The sequence below is a fragment of the Mytilus californianus genome, unplaced genomic scaffold (genome assembly GCF_021869535.1).
Source record: "Mytilus californianus isolate M0D057914Y unplaced genomic scaffold, xbMytCali1.0.p SCAF_1, whole genome shotgun sequence".
NCBI classification, from domain to species: Eukaryota; Metazoa; Mollusca; class Bivalvia; order Mytilida; family Mytilidae; genus Mytilus; species Mytilus californianus.
This window is the reverse complement of record NW_026262581.1, coordinates 48562604-48589570: the sequence shown is the minus strand read 5'-3', so window position 1 is coordinate 48589570 and position 26967 is coordinate 48562604. Positions and strand designations below refer to the sequence as shown.

General features: G+C 31.7%; 1 protein-coding gene across 1 annotated transcript; it reads left to right on the top strand.

Moving 5' to 3' along the window:
• The first annotated feature begins 350 nt into the window (after positions 1–350).
• LOC127720407 (uncharacterized) lies at positions 351–2061 on the top strand. Its single transcript, XM_052226985.1, has 2 exons — positions 351–415; positions 1095–2061. The coding sequence occupies exons 1-2, from the start codon at positions 358–360 to the stop codon at positions 1979–1981; spliced, it is 945 nt and encodes a 314-aa protein (XP_052082945.1). The 5' UTR covers positions 351–357; the 3' UTR covers positions 1982–2061.
• Positions 2062–26967: the final 24906 nt, after the last annotated feature.

Below are 26967 nucleotides of genomic sequence, written 5' to 3'. Positions count from 1 at the left end.
ATCATAACGGTCGAAATATAGGCACCTTCCCTTCGTTTCTCAAATTGTTTTCTATTTTCTATTTTTAGAGTGCATTTAATAAAGGCTGTCTTCAAATGTTCATTTCAAAATTCTATCGACTTTCAGATTTATCTTAAGTCACATGCCTTCTTCATGTATCATCCTTCTGTCATTTTATATACCTCCCAAAGAAAATATTAGCCTCGAAAAGTATAGTTTTTAAAATTTTACTGTCTTGCAAATGTATAGAAAAATCAAACACAGTTTTACTATTAAATGATTCGTATTAAAATTAAATGTGTGAATTTTTATTTTCATAGAAATGATGTTATCCTGTTAATTTCAGAATTCTTTGAAATGATGAGGTTCCAGACCATATTCTTGTTGATGGCATTGACCACAATGACAGTAGCCGGTAAGAAAGATATTTGATTTGCCATTTCAAAATTTATAAGCTGTTTAACAAAGTTTTATCAATGTGTAGATAAAATCTAAATTTCTTATCGCCGAAATCTTCTTAAACATAGATAACTTTCGTACATAATTATATGAAGGCATATTACCAACATCTGCATATTCTGTAAATTATAATGAAACAAATTTGAAACAAATGGTTTTGTGTTTTGAATTGTTTCTAATTTTATCATGGGGGTCTTTTAATAGATAACGATAAGGTATGGGTTTTGCTCAGTGCTGAAACCGAACGGTACCTGCAACTGTTTACAACCTCGCCTTTTGGTCTATGGTGGATAATTGTCTTTTTGACAATTATACCAAGTATCCTTATATAAATATATAAATGTTAGTTAACCTGTATTGTTAATGGTATTACTTGATTGATAAAGATTATATAAATTGTGAGATATTTAATTTTACAGTCTATGTACCCATTGAAAAGCATGCATTAGATATAAATGGAGTGAAGAAGGTTTTACAAGTTTACACCATCCTTTGGTGTATGGTGAATAGTTGTCTTATTTGCAATAACTACATATATCCTGATATTCATATGCAGATAGTAATTCACCTGTATTGTATTTTTTATTACTTGATTTGTGAATATTGTAAAAACTATTCTATGTTTATTCTTACAGCCTATTCACCAACAGAAAAGCATGCATTAGACAAACATGGAGCGAAGAAGATTTTACAGGTCGAAAACACAGTTGGGAGAGACATAAACGGGCGTAGTGGTGTTGGATCTCTTTCTGTACTGGATGTAATTGATGCAAACAGACGAGCAGGATCAAGAGCAGTTGGAACATCTCATGGAATAGGCAATGACTTTTTATCACGCGGGTCATCAGCTAGTAGAGGATTGTCTGGGGGTTCTATTGGAGGCAGGACATCTGTAACTGAAATTATTAGAGGCTCCTCAGCTGGTATTTCACGTGCTTTATCTGACGATGACAGTATCAGTAACTGTCATTATGGGTGTGGAGGAGATAAATTATGTCGTTCAGGACATAAATGTATTCACAATGGTTGTAGCAGCTACTGCGTCGAAATTTCTTCTGGAAGTATAATTGGTGCATCTGGATTGTCGGATTCTATAAGAAGGAAAATAATTAGAAGTTTGTCATCTGGCTTGACCAGAGTTTCGAGTAATGATGGTCATTTATCCTCTGGCAGCAGAATTGGTTCATCTGGTCTGGCCAGGGATTTGGGCCTATCTAGCAATTCTCATTTGGAAACAATAGGTAGAAGTCGTGGAATATCTGGTCATGCAGGTTCTGATATTCTTGACGCAACCAACCTTAGACGAAGTGGACTTGATGTATTAGACACAGTTTCATTAAGACGTGGTGGATCAGTACGTACTTCTGGTTCAGGGGTCGTTTCTCAGTCAGTAGTAAGTGGATCAATTGGTTGCAAAAAAGAGTGTCATCGTGATGGAGATTGTCCAACGAACAAATACTGTGCAACTGTTAATTGTCACATGATTTGTCGAAGAAGGCCGTCTAATGGATACACACGATGAACATGTACAGAATATCACCAAAATCCAGACGTTGAACACTTATTTATTTTTTTTTTTATAAAATAAAATGTTTCATTCAGTTTGTGTTATTGTATAAATTTCTATACTACAATACAAAATATTGATTATTTAGGCGTGAAAGCAATCCTACTCAGAAAAAGTGAAACAACGAAAGGATATTAATACAGATAAGAAAAATAAGATATCAATTGAAAAAGAGTTTGGTGATTTCAATTAATACCATTTACACATTTACTCTTAACACAAAAACATACATACCATAAACAATTAGAAAAATTGTAGAGCAAAATCTATAAACTATATTCGCCAAAGCAAACACAATGCCTTGGAATGTTCTACATTTATTTGCATTCTAAAATAACTACTAAAAGTATTTATATTTTGGAACTTTTTAAATCTGGATACGTGCTGCAAGTTAGGCAAATCGGACAACCAAAGATTTACTATAAGAAAACAGAATCAGTGAATGACATTATCCAAAAAATCTTTGTTTATTAAAATAGGTATACATGAAACCAGAATAATGTCATGGAAAGAAGTTTAAGGATATATTTTAATAGCAAAAATAGTTTACCTCAGAAAATATTATGATTGTTTGTAAATTTATATATGAACATTTATATGGTCGGTCCTTAATATCTAAAAATATATGAAGTATTCATAGCTTACTATGCGGTATAGGTATTAATCATTGTTGAAGGTCGTTTGCTGACCTATAGTTGTCAACTTTCACATCATTACGTCTCTGATGGTGAGTTGTCTCATTGGCAATCATGCCACATCTTCATTTTTTTTTTATATCTTATAGACAGCTAAGAGGGTTTTGGAAGCCTTCTTTGATGTTCCATATTTGATAACTACCTTACCTCATCCGAAAACGTTTTTTATGGAAATTTCAGAATATCCATTATTGCATTTGTGCTGTACATCTGTGTCATATATGTACATTGAAAAAAATCAAAAGTGTGTGAGGCCACACTAAAACATACATTAATTTTATATTTACGTTGTGTCATAGATTAAATTTATTCGTTCAGTGTATGTTCACTTGTTTTTGTTAATATATCTTTTGATTGAGTTAAGCTAATCAATTGATATTTTATAGTGTGTCTTTCTGTGTTGTGATGTTACACTATTGTTTCAGATAGGGTGAAGTTTGGCGCCTATCAAAACGTTTAAACCCGCTGCATTTGTTTGCACCTGTCCTAAGTCAGGAACCTGATGTTCAGTGGTTGTCGTTTGTTGATGTGGTTCATAAGTGTTTCTCGTTTATTTTTATATAGATTAGACCGTTGGTTTTTTTATTTGAAAGGTTTTACACTAGTTATTATCTGGGGCCCTTTATAGCTTGCTGTTCGGTGTGAGCCAAGGCTTCGTGTTGAAAGCCGTACTTTGACCTATAATGGTTTACTTTTACAAATTGTGACTTGGATGGAGAGTTATCTCATTGGCACTCATACCACATCTTCTTATATCTATCAGGTACTGCACAGGGTTAAAAATAATCATAGAATACTGCAAATTCAGAAATTATTGCGTGCATTTATTAATGCGATATTTAAAAAATGGACAAAAGGCGAAAATAATTATTGCGGTTTTTTTTAGAAAAACATATATATATGTATCAGATATGTAAGTGCGAGTTCTTATTATTGCGATAATCACCCAGTCGCATTATTCGCATTGATAAAAACCCCGTAATAATTTCTGAATTTTTAGTAGTTCGAAATCATACTTTTTCCTATTCATAATACTTTGCCATTTCTAAGTACTTGAATTATGATAATGTTTAGTTGCCTCTTCTTAATTTTTGTTGTCGAAATACCTGATGGGAACGTGAGTCTTTGCAAACAAAATGCACGTCTGACTTACAAATTTACAATCTTTGTATCTTTGATGAGTTTTTACAACCACTGGGTCGATGCTACTGCTGGTGAACTTTTCTTCCCCGAGGGTATTATCAGCCAAATATTCTACCAGTGGGTATAGATGGTCTTAATTTGGCACAGACATTCGAAATCTTTAGTATATAAAGCTCTTCAATTTCGTATTTAGTTTGGTCAACTGTTTCAGACGAAACACGCGTCTGGTGTGCAAAATCACTATGCTGGTATATTTTTCGGGTTTTTACGTCATTTTTGTAAAAAAAAAAACGATATATCAGATAACATGTTTAAATGCCTGTACCTAATTTACACAGTGTAATATTTTTAAACTAAAGCATCGGTTTCCTTTAAGCCATATCTTTTCAAACGCAACACTTAAGCAAACTGCTATCTATAAAACCGTTTAATACATATAAGCTCAGCTTTTCCTTCAATATCTGTTTCCAATGCTATGAATGGTCAAACCAAAGTCAGATGACTGATGATTTTAATAAATAAGAATCGCCGTATTAGTCACCGACGAATAGCTAACTCAACACATAAATTAAGGGGAATTTCATTTTTTTGTGGGAAAAAAGAATAACAAATAGAGACCAGCTCATGACTTTCAACCTGTTTTTCCTGAGTTCCTTTTTATATAATTTTGCTTCTGTTCCCATTTACATCAACCTTTAAATCAAAGATGTATTAATCGGAACCATTTGATATTTTACCAAGATAAACCAAAATTCTGCCTGGAATGAATTATAGTATTGAAAGTTCCAAATATATCTTGATACCTCTAAGTGCCTCACTTTAAACAGGTGTTTGCCTAGCTATAAAACCAGGTTTATTCCACCATATTCTTCGGAAAAGCCTGCATTTAGTCAGGAATATGAATACGACAGTTGCTTTTATTCGTTCCGTTTGTTTATTACGTTTGATTTAAAAAGATTTATAGACATCCTTTTTGAATTCACCTTCGAGTTCGGTTTTATTTTTGTTACACTTTTTTACGCATTAAGTCAATGTGGTTAGAATTTGTTTTTGATGCAGTAACTTACAGAGTTCAAGCAGATAGATAATACATATATGCTGAAAAAAAGTAAGAAGATGGGGTATGATTGCCAATGAGACAACTCTCTACCAGACACCAAATAACGTGGAGGTTAACAACTATAGGTCCCTGTTTGGTCTTCAACAATGAGCAAAACCCATACCACATATCAAAGGTTATCCTAGATCATACAAAATCCAAAACAGATCAATCGCAACTGTAATTTCTGTACATCTCAATAACCAGTTTGGCATGCAGAGTATGATATGACTTCAATATTACTTTATTTTTCGTAAATTGTACTGCTGAAATGTTTCAATTTTTTACTCTCTTTTCGTTTCTTGTTTAAGTATTGTCTTTGTTTCTAAGTACCTGGTTTGATATAGTATGTGCGTTGTCTTTTACTCACCCTTTTTTGTTGGTTTTATTCGTAATTTGAAGATCGATTAAAATGTTACGAAAATGTGTCGTGTTACCGTCAATAACCAACATATATATATATATATATATATTGCATCTTGAATATGTCATATTTCTATCTAGTCATGTTCCAGTATTCCCCAAAAAGCATTTCATTACCTTTCCTACGCTAATTCAAACATAATAAGTCCTATCTGCCAATAGAAGGATATAATTTTAAAATGATTTACCAAAATTTGTTGAGCATGGCTGCTGATCACTATAAGAACATCAAATCGATTTGACGTTATCATAGTTATCAATTAAATAAATCTTTCAGGCGGGAACAAGAGCATTTTTAGATAATAAAAAGAATGCACAAAAATTATGAATTGCCGGAAAATTAGGGAAACAGTCTTCTATTCCAAACAAACCTATCAAGTGACTTAAGTTAAGAGTGGTAACATGATATATCCAATGGTAATATGAATCTTTTGATATGACTTAAGATATCATTGTATAAGGGTAAATATAAATGTGTGTGATATCTCCTTTATGCATAACATGGCATTTCAATAAAATCTGTACCATAATACCGCAGTAGGCTTTCATGTCGAAACTCTAAAGATTATAACCTTAAAATAAAACATTTATTTTGCTTTTTTTTTTCTTTTTTTAATTGTTTTATTTAAATTTTCTCTGTCATACAATATCTCTTATCAGCCTAGGACAGCAAACTCAGGGAGCCCTGTTTATTACATTCTGCATTTGTAATATGGGAAACTGTTTTTACTATTGATTGTGAAAGTTCAGTCAATTTTAATTTCAATCTGCTTCACAGATGATGACAGATATGTACCAGTTGTCGTCACTACAATCCCGTCTACTTTTCTCGAAATCCCCGATTAAGGCCTAGCCAACAGTTTGTTCTTGCCATGAGCAACACGACGGATGCCATATGTGTTGCAGAATATTCTTACTCGTCCAAAACACTTGAGATTGTCCCGGCTTTATGTATAGCTCGGTCCTTAAATTTCTCTGTTGCGTTTGTAGGCTGTTATTTGTTTTTTGGTCGTATTCTGTTTTAGTGTTGTCAGTCGATCTTTGACGTATTAGTTTTAATAGCCTTTAAGTATCTTCCAGCTCTGTTTATGACAAAATGAAAAGAAGTATTCTCCTATCCAATCATGTAAAGCAAATTTTATGGTTGATGCATACGTAGACGTAAATTAAGGAACATATAACTAGTTTGAATTGTTCGTAATTTATACCTACAATAGTGATGTCAAATCCTTTTCAGCTTGAGTTTTATGATGGAACATGAAGAGAAGATCTGTTAGATACATGAAAACCGAGAAATTTTCTCTAGAAATGAATATAACTCTGACGGTCATTTTCATCAGGATCGGAATAGTCTGAACAATAAATTATTCAGTCATGTTCAGCTTTTCAGTCAATTTTCAGACTTATTCACCACTGTAAACTCAGTTCTGTTTAAACAGTTTGCTTGCAGTCAATTCAGTACTTTTCAGTAGCATTTCTGACAAGTCAGTATGATGTTTTGTGTACAGGTAAATAGAAGCTACTGAACAGTCTGGACATAGTCTAAACAGATTTTAATTGACTGCTAGCGAAATGACTGAACAGTTCTGAACTTACCACAGTGGATAAGTCAGAAAATTTACTGAAAAACTGAAACTGACTTAGTAATGTACTGTTTAGTCTTTTCAGAGGTATTCAGATCAAAATAACCGTTTCATACCAAAATCGGTTTACTAATGTTTTTTATTGTTTAACAGTTTGGTGCTAATTTATAATGGTTCTCGAACATTTTCTTAACGTAAGCTCAAGCGTGGTAAAACCAGATACGTAATGAGTCTAAATAATCGCTGTGATATTAAGATCAATTATATAGAATATTAAGCAGTGATTTTCAAACTATTCTAATTGAAAAATGATAACGTACATACCATAAGGAAATAAAAGGCGTCTGGTTTGTTTTTATTAAAACAGTACAAGTCTCTACCTTATAACGAATATAAAAACGTGCATATTTAACCATATTGTCAAAAAAGTCAAAACGATATTTTGTAATAACTACAAGTACTATGACATAATGACAAATATGTTGTAGGAAGAAAAATAATGTGTTTTTTGCCTTGATAAACATAATCCACAATTTAATAAAATTGAGACATGGTGACATTAAAATTTATGATGTCATGAAAAATATGTTTGTTGTAGGAGGAAACAAAACGTTTTATTGACCCTTAGTACATATACTAATATATGCATAATCTGCAATTTCGTAGTACTACGACATCGTCGTGACATTTAAAGTTTTTAACTATAATAGACGACTTCATAATTTGTGGTTCAGTTACAAATTTCCTTGTTTGCATGTCAATCATAAACAAAATAATTAAAACGGTATAAAAGAACGATTTTCAAGCAATAAAACAGTATTCATAAGAAATCTTTCCAATAGCTTCAAACAAAGGTAAGGCTTATGGGTAACTAACTTTCAATTATGAATAAAACCAACCAAAAATACAACAGTGATAAAGATAGCAGAAAACAAGTCATTATAAAATCATGATTTATTAAATTTAAAGCGTACAGATAATTCTATACTTCCAATGAAACATTTGCTCCTTTGAAAGAAAGAAACAATTTAGTTTACTTTTATAAAGAATGATATACTGAAATTGTTTCAAATTTCTGTAATTGAAAAGTAAGAGACACGATTTTTAACAAAATACTGCTTCAAAGTATATTTTATTGACACAAATTATTTTTACTGCGTTTTAGAACCTATCGGAAGTGAAAACCCGACTGAAATATTTTTGAGATATTGAAAATCAATTTAAGTAAATCAAGTTCAAGATTGATATTTTGCTTCAATTCCTTTTTCCTCATTTGTTTATTCATGAATTAATTTCTATCATAATTTTCTGATTTGTAATATCAACCAAATCTCATAGTGTATTATCAATTGAAATCTTATATTACATGATTAATTGCTCCAATTCTTTTTCTAGAATTTGCTATACTCTATTATTTCTTTTGTATGATCAGCTCTTCAATTTTGTATTTTGAAAAAGTTTGGCCTTGAGTATCACGGAAGATACATTAAATGGCGAAACGCGCATCTGGTTTATAAATATTGAATGTATTTATGTTATTTCTGAGAAGCAAATGTCCACATTGAGATTGTTTGTTCCTGTTTTAATTTTCAAAGATATCCGTGTAAAACCATTACAGTCAAATAAAGCCCTCCCCCCCCCCCCCCCCCTCCTCCCTTTCCGTCTTTTCCTAGTGATTGTTCAAATTTCAGAATTAATTTTAGAAGAGCTGTCTTTAAATCCTTAATTTCAAAATTCTTACAACAGTGATTTTTTTAAAAATTAACATCATAATGCCTTTTTTCAGATATAATACTTAACAATATCTCGATTTTGAACAACCTGTTGCTCGTAGCAAACACAATCAATCGTTAAGTTTGGCTTAGAATAAAGACATTCTGTCATTTTTGTATACCCCAAACAAGTAAAGATATCGCTGCAGATTGTTTTCTAGCAGATCTATAGTAAAACATGTAATATTTTATTAACTGATTCGTATTCAATGTGTCAATTATGATTTTAAAAGAAATAACGTTTATACTGTTAATTTCAGAATTCTTTGAGATGATGAAATTCCAGACCATATTCCTTTCGATGGCAGTGACCATAATGATAGTAGCCGGTAAGAAAAATGTTCGATTTGCTTTTTTCGAGATTTATGGGCTGTTTTCCATGTTGCGATAAAATCTAAATACCTTACTGCAGAAAATCCTAAAACAAATATATATAATTGAAATTCTTAAGAAAGAATATTACCAACATATACATATTTTGTAAATTATAATGTAAAAGTTTTAAACGATTGATCTTTTGTTTTGATTTGTTTTACATTTGGGCATGTGGGGTCATTTAAAGCTTACTATGCGGTATGTCCTTTGATTGGAACTCACACCGTACGGCCTGTAGTTGTTTACATCATCCTTTGGTTTATAGTGAATAATTGTCTTATTGGCAATATATATCCTGATGTTTACATGTAGATAGTAGTTCACCTGTATTGTACTTTGTAGTTCTTGATTTGTGAAGATAATAAGAATTGTTCGATATTTAATTTTACAGCCTATACACCAGCGGAAAAACATGCATTAGATATACATGGAGTGAAGAAGGTTTTACAAGTCGAAAACACACTTGGGAGAGATTTAAACGGGCGTCGTGGTGGCGGGTCCCTTTCTGTATTGGATGTAATTGATGCAAATAGACGAACAGGATCAAGAGTAGTTGGAACATCTCATGGAATAGGCAATGAATTTATAACACGTGGGTCATCGGGCGGTACGAGATTGTCTGGGGGTTCTGTTGGAAGCAGGACATCTGTATCTGAAATCATTAGAGGCTCCTCAGCTGGTATTTCACTTGCTTTATCTGACGATGACAGTATCAATAATTGTCATTATGGGTGTGGAGGAGATAAATTATGTCGTTCAGGACATAAATGTGTTCACAATGGCTGTAGCAGCTACTGCGTCGAAATTTCTTCTGGAAGTATAATTGGTGCATCTGGATTATCGGACTCTATCAGAAGGGAAATAATTAGAAGTTTATCATCTGACTTGAACAGAGTTTCAAGTAATAATGGTCATTTATCATCTGGCAGTAGAATTGGTTCATCTGGTCTGGCTAGAAATTTTGACCTATCTAGCAATTCTCATTTGGAAACAATAGGTAGAAGCCGTGGAATGTCTGGTCATGCAGGTTCTGATATTCTTGACTCAACCAACCTTAGACGAAGTGGACTTGATGTATTAGACACAGTTTCTTTAAGACGTGGTGGATCAGTACGTACTTCTGGTTCAGGGGTCGTTTCTCAGTCAGTAGTAACTGGAGCAATTGGTTGCAAAAAAGAGTGTCATCGTGATGGAGATTGTCCAACGAACAAATACTGTGCAAGTGTTAATTGTCACATGATTTGTCGAAGAAAGCCGTCTAATGGATACACACGATGAACAGCACATCACCGAAATCCAGACTTTTAATACTTATTTATCTTTTTTATAAAATAAAATGTTGAATTCAGTTTTTGTTATTGTATAACTTTTCTATACTACAATACAAAATATTGATTATTTAGGCGTCAAAGCAATCCTACTCAGAAAAAATTGAAACAGCAAAAAGATATAAAGAACTTGCTTAAGATAAATTTAACATAAGCAGCAGTAGTTGTCCTTTTCAAGATTTAGACATTTCAATTTTTAAAGGGAAACTCCATACTAAAATTTACGACAAAATAGACGATTTTTCATTCACTATTGTTAATTTTTCCTTTTTAGACGGCGATGTTTCTTTGGCTCCATCATACGGTGTTTATATATCCCAACTCGTTCGTTATGCCCGTGTGTGTAGTGTTGTTATAGATTTTAACGAACGTAATCAATGCATCATTGGTAAATTATTAAGTCAGGGATTTCGTTACCATACATTGCTTAAAACTTTTACTAAATTCTTTCATAGATACAAAGAATTGGCTGTACCTGTAGAAAACTTATTAAAAACGGTATTTCACATCCTATTTTCATTTTCATTTTCTATATAGAGATTACTCTATCTATATAATACATTATACATATGTATTAACAGGTTAACTCCTAACTATCCTACTGCCGGTCGATAGTTTTATTTTGGCATTGCAAAAGTCATGTCTTCTTTTTTTTACCTGTGTACGTTATTTTATTTGGCGGCATTTTGTCCAAGGTTATGATTGTCTTTCTGATATTGTTAAACATCTAACTCCCTTGTTTTATTAATTTTGTATTTACATTGTGTCATAGATCAAATTTATTCGTTCAGTGTATGTTCACTTGTTTTGTTAATATGTCTTTTGATTGAGTTAAGCCATTTCAATTGATATTTTATAGTGTGTCTTTCTATGTTGTGATGGTACACTATTGTTTTAGGTAGGGTGAAGGTTGGCGCCTATTAAATCGTTTAAACCCGCTGCATTTATTTGCACCTGTCCTAAGTCAGGAACCTGATGTTCAGTGGTTGTCGTTTGTTGAGATTGTTCATAAGTGTTTCTCGTTTTTTCTATAGATTAGACCGTAGTTTTTCCTGTTTGAATGGTTTTACACTAGTCATTTTGGGGGCCATTTATAGCTTGCTGTTCGGTGTGAGCCAAGGCTGCCTGTTGAAGGCCGTACTTTGACCTATAATGGTTTACTTTTACAAATTGTGGCTTGGATGGAGAGTTGTCCCATTGGCACTCATATCACATATTCTTATATCTATTGGTTGTTTTGTTTATATCCATTTCATTGTTTGACTCGGCATGTCTGTATTTTTTCGTCTTTGATACTTTTTGAAGTAGTTTTAGTTATCATCTATTGTGTTTTTACGTTTGATTTGCGGTGGATATCAACTTTTTTTCAAAAAAGTCCTTTTTTGGCACAATTGCAGTGCAGACCGTGGTTACATTATAGAAGTTCAACAGTGATCGATGTAGACATCAACAATGGTTACAAACACCAATTTGTTATTTTGTGAGTGAGTGCTTAGCGAAAAGTCAATGTTTCAAATTTGTTTTTTAAAAGTGACCATTACCATTATTTCTGTCTTTGCCTACCTAACAAAGAGTGGGCAATGTGTTGGCTTTCAGAAAATGCACGAACTGAAAGTACATTATACGTAATTTCAAGAAGAATATCATTCACCTAAGGACAACGATGAAAGGTTGATTGTTAAGACCTTTTCGAGTGTAGCCAAATAGTCTTTGTTATAAAAATAGGTATACATGAAACCAGAATAATGTCATAGAATGAAGTTTAAGAAAATATTTTAATTGCGAAAATAGTTTACCTCAAGCAATATCATGTTTATTTGTTTAATCAAAGATGAATTGATTGGAACCATTTGAATAACAATTTTACCAAGATAAACCCTAATTCGGCCTGAAATAAATTATATTGTTTGAAAATTCCAGTTCAAAATATTTCTTAATATCTCTAAGTGAGGTTCAACCCACCATTTTGTTCTTAAATGTACATTTATATGGTCGGTCCTTAAAATTTAACGATACATATGAATTATTTATAGCTTACTATGCCGTATGGGTTTTGATCATTGTTGAAGGTCGTTTGGTGACCTATAGTTGTCAACTTCTATATCATTACGTCTCTGATGGAGAGTTGTCTCATTGACAATCATGCCACAACATTCTTATTTTTATTTTTGATAGACAGGTAAAAAGGTTCCTGAAGCACTCTTCGAGGTTCCATATTTGATAACTACCTTACATCACCCGAAATCATTTTTTTATGGAAATTTCAGAGTATCAATATTACATTTGTAAGCAAACATACAGCTAGTCTTTTAAAGCATGACAATAAAAATAACACTTCCCTGTTTATCTGTGCTTCTATATTTATGTGGTATAAGAGACTTTTCTGGTTCTGTTTCGCTGTAGAAAATGAAATCAGATTTAATGATGAGATATTCAAGAAAAAAATTCAATCATTAAGCAGTTTTATTGATATCAAAATAAGAATTTGTGTTGATGGAGAACAACAATACATATTTTAAACAAGCGGAAATGAAATTTGTATTTTCCATTCTTAAATTCCTGGCCAACAAATACCAACAAACTCGAAAGGGTCTTAACACTCAAATAAACGACAGATGACAAGTAAGATTACTTCAAAAAGTATCAATGACGAAGAAATAGAGACCCGACGAGTCAAACAATGAAATGGATACAAACAAAACAAACAATGTTCACTACCAAAACTTAAAATAACACTTTATAAACAAGAAATTGCACAGAGAGGCAAACAATTTAACCTATCTAGTTTAAGGAGGAACACAAATGCCCAAGAAAGGGTACGCATCTCCTTCTCCTTAAGTAGTACACAACTTTGTTGAGATCAGTCGTCGTGTTTTTAGAGTAAATTTCCATTTATCGTAGTTTTTGGTGACAAGCTATGAACAAGGATGCCATTGTATCTCGTATACGAACTCATCTATGATCTTCAGGACGATGTCAATCAAGTCATGATTGAGTCTGTAAATCTTATCATTAAGTTTATTAACTTTCTTGTTCAGTCATGTCCTCTATCAAGGAAATCATGGTTTGAATAACAAGCGCTGGAATGTGTGTTATCTACTAGGGGACATGTATTTTACCTGAAGTAGCTTTTAGCATTACAACGTAAGTGGTAGTAAAATCAGAACTATATACCGATTCCGTGCGATCTGTGTCATAAATATACATGGAAAAATAAAATGTTTATAAGGCCACACACAAACAAACATTTGGTATTGCACAGGGTTGAAAAAAACCATAGAATACTGTAAATTCAGAAATAATTGCGTGCATTTGTTATTGCAATATTTTAAAAACGGACAAAATGCAAAATTAATTATTGTAGTTTTAGAAAAATCTTAAAACATATCTATGTATCAGATATAAGAGTTCGAGTTTATATTATTGCGATACTCACTCAGTGGCATTATTTGCATTGATAAAAACCTCACAATGATTTCTGAATTTTCATCAGTTCGAAATCATAATTTTTCTCATTCATAATACTTTGCCATTTCTGAGTACTTGTTATATGATAATAATTAGTTGCCTTCTCTGAATTTTTGTTGTCGAAATTCCTGATGGAAACGTGAGTCTTTGCAAACAAAATGCAGGTCTTGCTAACAAATTTACAATCTTTCTATCTTTGATGAGTTTTTACAACCACTGGGTCGATGCCACTGCTGGTGGAATTTTCTTCCCCGAGGGTATTATCAGCCAAATATTCGAAACACTTAGGGCTTTCTAATAGCGGGTATAGATTGTCTTAACCGTATTTGGCACAAACATTCAAACTCTTTGTTATATAAAGCTCTCTAACTTTGTATTGAGTTTGTCCAAATGTTTGAACGATACCAATGAGTCTCTTACAAACGAAACACGCGTCTGGTGTGCAAAATCACTATGATTGTTCTTCCAAAATTTACACAGTGAAGTATATTTCAAACTGAAACCCCGCTTTCTTTTAAGCCATGTCTTTTAAACGCAACACTTGAGATAGCTGCTATCTGTAAATTACTTCTCAGACGGTTTAATTAATATTAGAACCTAATTCAGCTTTCCGTACAATACCTGTTCCCAATGCTATGAATGATCAAAGCGATATCACATGATTATTATTTTGGTAAATAAGATTCGACGTATAGCTAAATCAACACATAAGTTAAGTGGAATGTGTATGGGAAAATAAGGATAACAAATAGAAACCAGTTCATGACTTGTCAACCTGTTTGTCTTGAATACCTTAACTTGGTTTTATACTGTTCCCAATTACATCAAACTTTGAATCAAAGATGTATTAATTGGAACCATTTGAATAACAATTTAACCAAGATAAACCCTAATTCGGCCTGAAATGAATTATATTGTTTGAAAATTCCAGTTTAAAATATTTCTTAAAATCTTTTAGTGCCTCACTTTAAACCGGTGTTGAGCTAGCTATCAAAACCAGTATTAAGTCAGGAATACGACAGTTGCTTTTTACTCGTTCCTTTATTTGATAACTATTTGTCCTGTCCGCCAATAGAAGGATATAATTTTAAAATGATTTACCAAAATTTATTGAGCATGGCTGTTGATCACTATTAGAACATTACAAAACGATTTGACGTTATCATAGTTATGAATTAAAATAATGTTTTAGACGGGAACAAGTGCATTTTAAGATAATAATAAGAATGCACAAACATTATGATTGCCAGAAAATTATGGAAACAGTCTTTTATTCCAGACAAACCTATCATGTGACTTAAGAGTGGTAACATGACATATCCAATGGTAATATGAATCTTTTGATATGACTTAAGATATCATTGTATAAGGGTAAATATAAATGTGTGTGATATCTCCTTCATACATAACATGGCATTTTAATAAAATGTGTAACATAATATCGCAGTAGGCTTTCATGTCGAAAATCTAAAGATTATAATCTTTCAAAACAAAATATTTTTTTTTTTGAGTGATAAATTGTTTTATGCCAAATTTCCTCTGTCATACAATATCCCTACGCAGCCCAGGAAAGCAGACTTCTGGGCCCTTTTTCGTTACATTCTGCATTTGCCCAAGGGAACAAATGGCATATTTCAATGATAACAAAATTCAGGTTTAATCCATCATTTTCTACACAAGGAAATGTTTGTACCAAGTCATGAATATGACAGTTTTTTTTTCCATTTGTTCGATTTGTTTTAGCCTTTAATTTTGCCATTTTTAAAAGGTCTTTCCGTTTTGAATTTCCTTTGGAGTTCGGTATTTTTGTTATTTTACTTTTATCATAGAATTACAATTCATAATATTCTCCAATATTTCACCTTTTCAAACACATTCGACATAGATACATTTAAAATGAAAAAGTATATGCATATCAAAATATGTTAATTTGAGTTCTCCTATTATCTACTTCTTACTGAGTACACCAAACCATCAGTTCAGCATATTGTGTTAGAGGTATAAGTTGGTAAGCTGTTATAGAGCATATTCGTGTAATGGCTGATATAGTCACACAAATATCTTTCAAAATGTTAAATCACAAAAATACTGCACTCCGAGGAAAATTCAAAACGGAAAGTCCCTAATCAAATGGCAAAATCAAAAGCACAAACGCATGAAACAAATGGACAACAACTATCATATTCCTGACTTGGTACAGGCATTTTCTTATGTAGAAAATGAAGGATTGAACCTGATTTTATAGCGCTTAACCTCTCACTTGTATGGCAGTCGCATCAAATTCCATTATATTGACAATGATGCGTGAATAAAACAAACAGACATAATAGGTAAAAATGTCAAAATAGGGGTACAGCAGTCAACACCGTGTCACAATCTTAATCACAACAAAAAAAAATTAAATCACCTTTCAAAGTAATCAGTTCCCATTGTGAAGTGATTAAAAGATGCAGAAGATAGCAAAGGAGAAATGAAAAATTCATCAGTTAAAAAAAACCCAACAAAATCATGGCAAAAACAACAAATCGGTAAATGCACAAACAACAGTTCAGAAAATTATGAAATGAATTATTTACCGAGGGGACATCACTTATACAGTGAAATTATAGGATAAATCTAGATTCTTTCCATTTTCTTGCGAAGCTACTGTATAACGTCTGGCTTAAATAAATAAAGGAACAACTCTGCAAAAGGAGAAGTTGGTTCCCATATGAATGGTAAAGGCAAAACAAAAATGGGGAGAACGTAAATATTTTGAAAACGCCGAAAATATTTATCATATAAAACAGCCGAAATGAGAAAAAATATCTGTGTCCAAGATGTCAATCCTATACTTTGTTTTTTAATAACACTCCCAAGAATTAAAATAAAACAATTACCTGATTTTATTGTTTTACCTACGTTTATATACATGTGGAGATGAAATTTCTTTTAGAGAAACACTGAAAAGGATGAATTAACTGTAAAAATCTTTTATGACAAATTTTTCTTTATGCAATTCTTGTAATTCTGAAGCTCTTTTCTGATCAATGCGAATAAGACCTTTTGCCTGAAAAGGAAGATGTTTGATACAGAATTTGAAGTAAAAAATATTTTGATCAAGCTAGGTCTAAAGTCTTCTCACCAGCGTTGATATATAGAGAGATACAAGAACAGTGTAATAGAGATTTGTTATTTTGAATGAGTTAATATAGAACTTATGACATCTAGAATAGCACTTTGGAAAAAAATGATAATGTTATATTAATTTTGCATGCATTGGGTTAATACCACAACTGTTGTACTATTAGTCCCAGAGGGCATTATCAGTTCTATAGTATTTCGGTACTGGCATGATTTATAACAAATCGTTCTTTAATTCTCCTTTGATACATTCAAAATAATGAAGAAACTAAGGTTCTAATTCCTCACGTAAAGTTTACCTTAGGAGGATCTGGCTATCACTTTTGAATCCATCTGGTCGTATAGCTCTTCATAAACCAAGTTCGGAATTTATCCATTTGGCTTGAAATTTTGGCTTTTGGCTTGGAGCGATCCTGATTAATCGATAAAAACGCTTCGGACGCAAAAAGTTGATAGTGTTATTTCATTTTTTTTTAAATGAAGTACATTTTTTTCTTTAATTGATTCCACGTTCAAAACAATTTTAATTTCCTATAACTGATGGTGATTGATTTTGAATAGAAATTTAAACAAATTCCAACCACGTTAAATGTAATTTAAGAAACTGTTTTTACTATTCATTTTTTGAATAAATTTTTATTTCTATCTGTTTCTCAGATGACTACAGATGTGTACCAATTGTCGTAACGACATTCTCCGATTTAGACTGCCCAACAATTTATACTCACGATCAGCAACATGACGGATGCCACATGTGGAGCAGGATCTTCTTTCCTTCCGGAACACATGAGATCACCCGGTTTATATGTGTAGCTCGGTCTTTAGATTTCTATGTAATGATTTGTAGACTGCTATTTGTTTTTTGGTTGTTTTTTCGTTTTTAGTGTTGTCAGTTTATCTTGACGTTAGAGTTTGAATATCCTTTCAGTATCTCCCACCTCTGTTAATGAAAAAACGAAATGAAGTGTTCTTCCATCCAACCCTGTAAAACAAATTTTAGGGTTGATACATATGTAGACGTAAATCAAAGAGAATATAAATAGTTTGAATGGTTCGTTATTTAGATCGACTAAAATGATGTCAAATCCTTTTAAATGTGAGTTTTATGATAATGATTATAACGTAAAATGACGGAGCATGAAGAGAAGATCTCGAAGATACATGAAAACCGAGAAGTATTTTATTGTTCAATGGTTTGGTGTTAACTGAGAATGGTTCCCGACCTTTTTCTTAGCGTAATCTCAAGCATGGTAAAATCAGAAACGCAATGAGTCTAAATAATCGCTGTGTTTCTAACAGCAGTTGAACAGAATATCAAGCAATGGGTTTCAAGCAAATCAATTAATAAACAATAACGTCCATACCATGAGGAAATAAAATGCTTTCGGTTAATTAATATTAAAACAGTGCAAGTTTCTGATTACAACGAAATTAATAACATGCATATTTAACCAGATTGTTTAAAAGTCAAAACGATATTTCGTAATAACTACATGTATTATTACATAATGACAAATATGTCTGTTGTAGGACAATTTTTCAGCTTTAATACATTTTAAAAAGTAAACATATGCATAATCTACAATTTCATTGAAATAAGACATGGGAACATTAAAGTTTATGATGTCATGAAAAATATGTTTGTTGTAGGAGGAAAAAAAATGTGTTATTGAACCTTAGTACATATCCTGATATATGCATAATCCGCAATTTTGTAGTACTACGATATCGTCGTGACATTGAATGTTTTTCACTATAATTAGCGAATTCATCATTTGTGGTTCAGTTACAAATTTCCTTGTGTGCATGTCAATCATAAACAAAAAATTGATACCGTATAAAAGAACGATTTTGTAGCAGTGAAACAGTATTCATAAGAAATCCTTCGAATAACTTCAAAGAAAGGTAAGGTTTATAGGTAACAATTATTTATGAATAAATATGATAAATAAACAAAACAATAATACAATAGTGACAAAGATAGCAGGAAATAAATCATTATAGAATTAGAATTTATTAAGTTTAAAGCATTAGGATAATTCGATACTTCTAAAGAAGCATTTGCTCCCTTGGCAGAACGAAACAGTTCAATTTACTTTTATAAAGAATAGTATAGTGAAAGTTGTGGATTGTTTACATTTCTGTAATAGAATAGTAAGAAAAAAGTATTAAAACAAAAAACTGCTTCAAAGCATATTTTAGCAACACATATGATTTTGTCTGCCTTTTAAAATCTATCGAAAATGAAAACCCGACTAAATTAATTTTTTGAGATATTAAGAATCAATTTAAGTGATAGAAGTTCGAGATTTATATTATGCTTCATCCCTTTTTTTTTTTTAATTTGTTAACTTGTAAAACTATTTCTATCATATTTTTCGAACTTTTAATGTCAACCCATATTGTATAATAAATTGAACCTTATATTTCATGGTAAATTGCTCCAATTCCTTGTCTAGAAGTTGTTATACTCTATTTTTTTGTATGATCAGCTCTTCATGGCCGGTATTAAATCGTGGATGTTCACATATGTTTGGCTTGAGAATCACAGAAGATCCATTAATTGTCGAATCGAGCATCTGACTTGTAAATATTTAGGCCATAATGTTCACATTAAGTTGGTTGTTTCGGTTTTATTTTTCAAATATTTCCGTTTTTAAACAATAAAAGTCGAAATATAGGTCCCCTTCCAACTTTTCCTATTGAGTCTTCTATTTTCAGAATAAACTTTAGAAAAGCTGTTTTCAAACACTTAATTTCAAAGTTTTAACGATAGTGAGGTTTTTGTAATTAACATAACAACGGCTTTTCCAGATATAACCTTACACAATATTTCAATTTTGAACAATTTGTAGCTCGAAGGCAAGCACAATAAATCCTACAATTCGGCTTCGAATAAAGATATTCTGTCATTTTTTATACCCAAAACAAGTATAAATATCGCTGCAGATTGTTTCTAGCAGGTTTATAGTAAAAACATGTAAATACAAAAAAGATTTTATAAACTGATTCGTATTTAAAGTATCAATTATGATTTTCTGAGAAACAAGGTTTATCCTGTTATTTTCAGAATTCTTGAAGAGATGATGAGATTCCAGACCACATTCTTATCGATGGCAGTGACCACAATGATAGTAGCCGGTAAGAAAATGTTGCTTTTTTCTAGATTTATAGGCTGTTTTAACGAAAGTGTTTTCGATGTTGAGATAAATACCTTACTGCAGAAAAGTAAAAAAAAAATATATAACTAAAGTACATAAAAAATATTATTACCAACGTCTACATATTTTTTGTGAATTACAATGTAAAAGTTTGAAAAGAATGCTCTTGAATTTTGATTTGTTTCCCATTTTGTTATGTGGGTTCATTTATAGCTTAATATGTGGTATGCACTTTGCTTACGACTGAAACCGTAAGGTCACTGCAATTGTTTATATCATCCATTAGTTGTCTTATTGGCAGATATAAAGATAGTAGTTCACCTATATTTTTTTTTTGTATTACTTGTATTGTGAAGATTGTAAAGATTATTATATATTTAATCTTACAGCCTACGCACCAACAGAAAAGCATGCATTAGACATTCATGGAGTGAAGAAGATTTTACAGGTCGAAAACACATCTGGAAGAGCTATAAACGGGCGTCGTGGTAGCGGATCTCTTTCAGTACTAGATCATATTGATGCAAATAGACGAGCAGGATCAAGAGCAGTTGGAACATCTCATGGAATAGGAAACGAATTTATAATACGTGGGTTATCCGGCAGTACGAGATTGTCTGGGGGTTCTGTTGGAGGCAGGACATCTGTATCTGAAATCATTAGAGGCTCCTCAGTTGGTATGTCACGTGCTTTATCTGACGATGACAGTATCAGTAACTGTCATTATGGGTGTGGAGGAGATAAATTGTGTCGATCAGGACATAAATGTATTCATAATGGATGTAGCAGCTACTGCGTTGAAATTTCTTCTGGAAGTATAATTGGTGCATCTGGATTGTCGGACTCTATAAGGAGGGAAATAATTAGAAGTTTATCATCTGGTTTAACCAGAGTTTCAAGTAATGATGGTCATTTATCCTCTGGCAGCATAATTGGTTCATCAGGTCTGGCTAGAAATTTGGACCTATCTAGCAATGCTCATTTGGAAACTAAAGGTAGAAGCCGTGCAATGTCTGGTCATACAGGGTCTGATATGCTTGACGCAACCAACCTTAGAAGAAGTGGACTTGATGTATTAGACACAGTTTCTTTAAGACGTGGTGGATCAGTACGTACTTCTGGTTCAGGAGTCGTTTCCCAGTCAGTATTAAATGGGAAAATTAGTTGTAAAAAAGACTGTCTTGCTGATAGAGATTGTCCAAGCAACAAATACTGTGCAACTGTTAATTGTCACATGATTTGTCGAAGAAGGCCATCTAATGGATACACACGAGGATAACACCGAAATCCACATTTGACACACACAGTATTATTTTTAATAAAATTAAATGTTGAATACCGTTTCCAATTTTTAATATATGTTGTATTTTTCATCCCTTTTAGATATATTTAAAAAACGAAAATCAAACACACATATTATAGACGTCAATAAGACAGCTACCAATCACCACAATAAAACATGAAAACGATTCTTTCAAAGTTTTTAGTGGACATCTAAGGATATGCTTCAGTGTTGAAAAAAATACTATCATTTACACTGGAAAATGTTAAGAAAAAAACTCATGTGCTAGCACACATATGTTAAAAATTTTTATGACTACATTTAGCATGACAAAAAGTGTTCAATTTCACATTAACACAATATAAAAGAGATCAAAATATATCAAATAAAGGCAACAGTAGTATACCGCTGTTCAAAATTCATAAATCGATTGAGAAAAAAATGAATACGGGTTACAAACTAAAACTGAGGGAAACACATCAAATATAAGAGAATTACGACACAACAGAAACACAACATTAAAATGTAACACACACAGAAACGAACTATAATATAACAATGGCCATTTTCCTGACTTGGTACAGGACATTTTAAGAAAAAAAATGGTGGGTTGAACCTGGTTTTGTGGCTAGCCAAACCTCAAAGCTTTATTACAAATTGAATCTTGTATAACACAGGGTATTGCAATAAAATATCAGTTATATGATAACAGGTCTTATGTGAGGATTGTTCTTATTTGTTAAGGAAATATACAGATTCGGTCTTTAATAGCAAAAAAATGACTGTGACACTTTACAATTTTGCTGCGCCCGAAACATCTATCTTCTCTACGACATACAATATGCATTCTGGTTCTATATTTCTTTGTAGAACAAGTAACCAGGACTGATGCTAAAGTATTGACATAACCAGTCGACTAAGGCTATAACCCCTTAAAAAAACTCATCAATCAAACGGGTTTCGCGATATTACAAAAGTGTTTTTGCTGATAAGAGTTATGAAGAAAAACGACCGAAACCACAACTACACAAGTTTAGTACAATCTGAAAGGAAATTGGTATTTTGTTGCATACATAAACTGGTGGTTCACCGATACAAACAAACTCGAAAATGTCTTAACTCTCAAGCGTTTTTTGTCTTTAAATGAATATTATTTCTTTTAATATTACTTAGACTGTAATTCAAAATTACGTGCATTTTTGGAACGTCAACCAACATAATCCCGACTTAACATAAGGCAAGTAAATACAAACATTTAAGGTAATGGTCACTTTTAAGATAGTTAATTACAAACATCGACTTTTATCATAGCAGCCACTTAAAAAAACAGAAGAAGTGTTGAACCGTTATTGTTTTCTACATCTATCACTGTTTTACTTTTCATGAGGTAACCACTGTTTCTTTAAGTTAACTAGATAAACATAAAAATGCAGTTGTGTAAGAAAGAATCTTTCTGAAAACAAATTGATGTCCACAGCAAATAAAACTTTACAACACTTCAAATGATAGGTAAAACTACTTCAAAAAGTATAAAATACAAAAAATACAGACAATTCCGCTGCAGAAAAAAAACTTGGGACAGCAACACAAACAATGTTTAATAAACAAATAACATATAAAAAATATTCACCCGACTTATTTCGGGAGATCTTGGATGATCTAACAAAGGTAAGTATTTTCTTTTCCTTAAGTGGTACACGAACGATTGAACCCTCGTGAGTTAAGACGTCGTCTTTAAGAATAAAGCCACTAGTTCAAAGTTATGAATGCTTTCTTTGTTGAATTCTGCAATTTCAAGCATTCATAGCTATTTTGTCTTAAGTTTGAATAAAGTGACGATCATTTCATGTCAAAACTATATACCTTATCCTGACGTGTGCTGTATAATTCGATATACCTTTAATTGCATATTAGAGTGCACCGAAGTTTGATAGTACGAGTTCTTCTGATTTGAGCGACAGAGGAAATATGTTTTATATAAAAAATAAATTATCATTCGAAAGAAATATGCAAAAAGGGTTTTACATTAATCTCAAGTTATTTAGCCTTCATTTGATACCAATTAAAATTATCGATATTTTTTTCTTATTGACAAAGCAACAGTATGCGTAGAACTATTTTGTTTTAAATACGTTCTACTTTCTTGTATGTTCTTTCTGATCGGGCCTGAATTAGTGGTAACAGAACCTAACTTGCTATATTGACTATTGCTTTACTTAATTTCATTCCATGATCTATTTCTAGCAAAGAAAAACACATAAAGACTTTGTCCAACACTATTTTGCTGAATTCAGCTCAGGCCAAACGAACTGGTAGTAATATATGAGCAATAAAAACTTAAATTCATTGATAAATTTGTCCCCTCTGTTTTTCTGGAAGTTAGATAAGGGATGTTTTTGGTAAAAACTCCATACGTTTTTATGTAGTTAAATTGATCAACAAGAGCAAATTGTGTTATTACCAGTTGACAAATTGATAAACTGGTTGAAGATTGCATTTCAAGTGAGATTTATGAATTCATATAAGTATATACCAATTTATTAAGTCTATAAAATGATACAATGATAAGAAACCCAATAACATATGGAAAGTCACATGATAATTTGACAAAAAGCTATCATTTTACTATAAACAAGGCATAACATATATGTTCCATTGATTTCAACATAATGAAAAAATTGAAACTTCAGGTAAAGCCTTAATACTTTCATATTAAATCACCAGATAATGCTGAAATACCTATTTTATCAGTTTATGGGCTGTAATTTTACACCAACATAAGTTTTTCAAAAGAAATAGATGTAACATGATTACTAACAACAAATGTTATCAACTTTGATTGTAATGGGTATAACTTCTAAAATTTAAATTTGCCAAGCTTATCAGTCATAAGAATAAAACCACTGAATTATAGCCCCATTGATTTCTTTGTGAAAGTTGGCAATTTTATATTTTCAAAAATATGGTTCAAAAATCATTAATTAGTGTTTCTATTGTTTCTATTGTTTCGATTTTAAAGAAATGTCTTTAAGCTTTTCTTTTTAAAAATTTTGTATAGCTCTAAATTATGGCAACTGTAGTTTACCGAATTTCACAGATGTTCTACGGAATGAAATAAATATAAGGTGAATTCTGACTTTGATTTGATGTTGAAAATCTTTCAAAATAAAAATGAGGTTTCAATTATCTATTCCCCAGTTGTTAAGACGATCACAAATGTAACAAAGCCACTTGACCATTTTGGTGGAATTTCGTCTTCTACAAATTAAAGCGTTTCACCATTTATGTTTCGCATTTTTTGTTAACTGAAAGTTCGGGCATTAAAAGCTTTAAATGATTCCTGATGTATTTATGTACTTGGATACTAATTTTTTGCCGCACATAGATTTTTTATCAAAAGCATAATAACAACTTTTTAATAACATTAACGATACCAGCGTCATCTTTGTATCAAGAAGTTATATACGATCGCATGTTTTGCATGCCCGAACAAAATTTACGTAGAGTAGTACATTTTAAACCATAGACCAACTTTTTTAAAATCATGTCTTTTTTAAATCGAAACACCTTTGCAAACTTTCCATACCATTGTTGATTCCATTGGAACGGTTGGTCTAACTCATAGCACGTAACTAATAAGATTGGTGAATTAAGATCATCACATCAGTCAATGGCGAATAGTTGCTAAAGCGGACAGTAAAAACTTGCCTATCTCCAAAGAAAAAATGTTCACATTTTTCGCAAGATAATAAATATGCAGTTAAAAATGGTAGTTAATTATATTGCTTATATCTTTTAAACTCACCACGTGAGTTTAGGGAATCTGTATGGAAAAATAGGATAACAAATTGATAGATACCGGTTCTTGATTCCTTAACATGTTGGTCCAGAGTATCATTCCATATAATTTTGCAGTTATTCCCAATCACTTCAAGCTTTGAACAAGAGATTTATTAATTGGAACAGTTTTAATAGATTTTTACTCAAGATCAACCAGAAATTGCCCTGACATGAATATTAAGTAATGTTTAATATGCAATCCAAACAGCAGGATGTGCCACCACAATATTTCTTAGTGCCAAAAAATATAGATTACTTTACCACCACGTTTACCTTAAGTTTCAAGGAATTGTACTTAGTACCAACAGATTACGAAGTCATGAACTGGTATCTATATGTTTGGACATCGTTGCCTTAGTCTACCAATGAATTTAAAGTTAAACATGTTATACACATACTTTAGAAAATGTTAGATAGTTGTGTTGAGAATGATTCTATTCTATTTGATAAATATGCTTGCCATTCCTAAGTGCATGACACTAGACACTTAGTAAATTGTTCCAACATGAACATGATGAAATATACAAATATAATGAACCTATTGATATAATTTGATAGCTTTATAATAAATTTTGTGAGATGAGTTATATTATTAATACTAACATAGTGAAATAAGTTATATCTTACTAAACAGTGCTTCCCTTAAAAGATAAGCTAAACTGAAGAATACAAAGTTCAAAGCTATTAAATTAGTAACATGCTACAGAAAATGTGCAATATAGAAATTGTAACAATAAAAAAAATAAAGAATACTATCTTTATAAATACAAAGGGCGTAATGACACAAATGTACACTACAATGTTTTTTTGCAGAACTGTTGTAAAATACCAATTAAGACGTTCAGATTGAAAATTTAAGGTTTACTATCTATCAGAAACAATGTTAAAAGGAACATGTTGACGAAATTAACATAAATGTAAATAAGTTAGTAAAAACTATTTCTTTATCTCTTATGAAACAGAATTGAAACAAAATTGTTCTCATAGAGAAGAAAATAAATTAAAAAATATTTTAATTTCTCTTTCAGACAAATTGACGTGCTCCTTTATTTGTTAGTGAGTGCTTACATTTCACATTTATCAAGAATGTGTGAGTTATTGATGGGGTTTGTGTTGTTTATTTATTAGTTATCTTTGTAATGTTTTGTGAACTGGTTTGTCTTTTCGTCGTCTTTCTTTCTTTTTTTTTTTATTGCAATGGTTTTTTTCATTTTCTTTCATCTGATGAGTTTTTTTTATATCGCCGTGGTTTCCCCCAAATTATTATTTTTCATATCTAGATTGTTGTCTTCAATTGATGCTTGTTGAAATGATGTGCAGCAACAACAGTTTATCAATGTCAAATCACATTATCCGATTAATAAATTACAACTCAAGGTAACACACAAAATCTGATATAAATATTAAGCTTTGATTTTATCAAAATCCAATTTACATTATTTTTGATGGCTGGATAAAGTTCGAATCAAACTTCAACATGGAAAAGAAATTTAAAAGGATTTTTTTCGACGTATACCTGTTTATGATATTGTCTCGCCAAACAAAAAATGAAAATCCCTAAAATGTTATTTAAGATCCAAATCTTTATGTGAGTTAATTTGCAGGAATGAAATGTAGATAGATGTACAATCCCTTTTTAGGTTTGATTG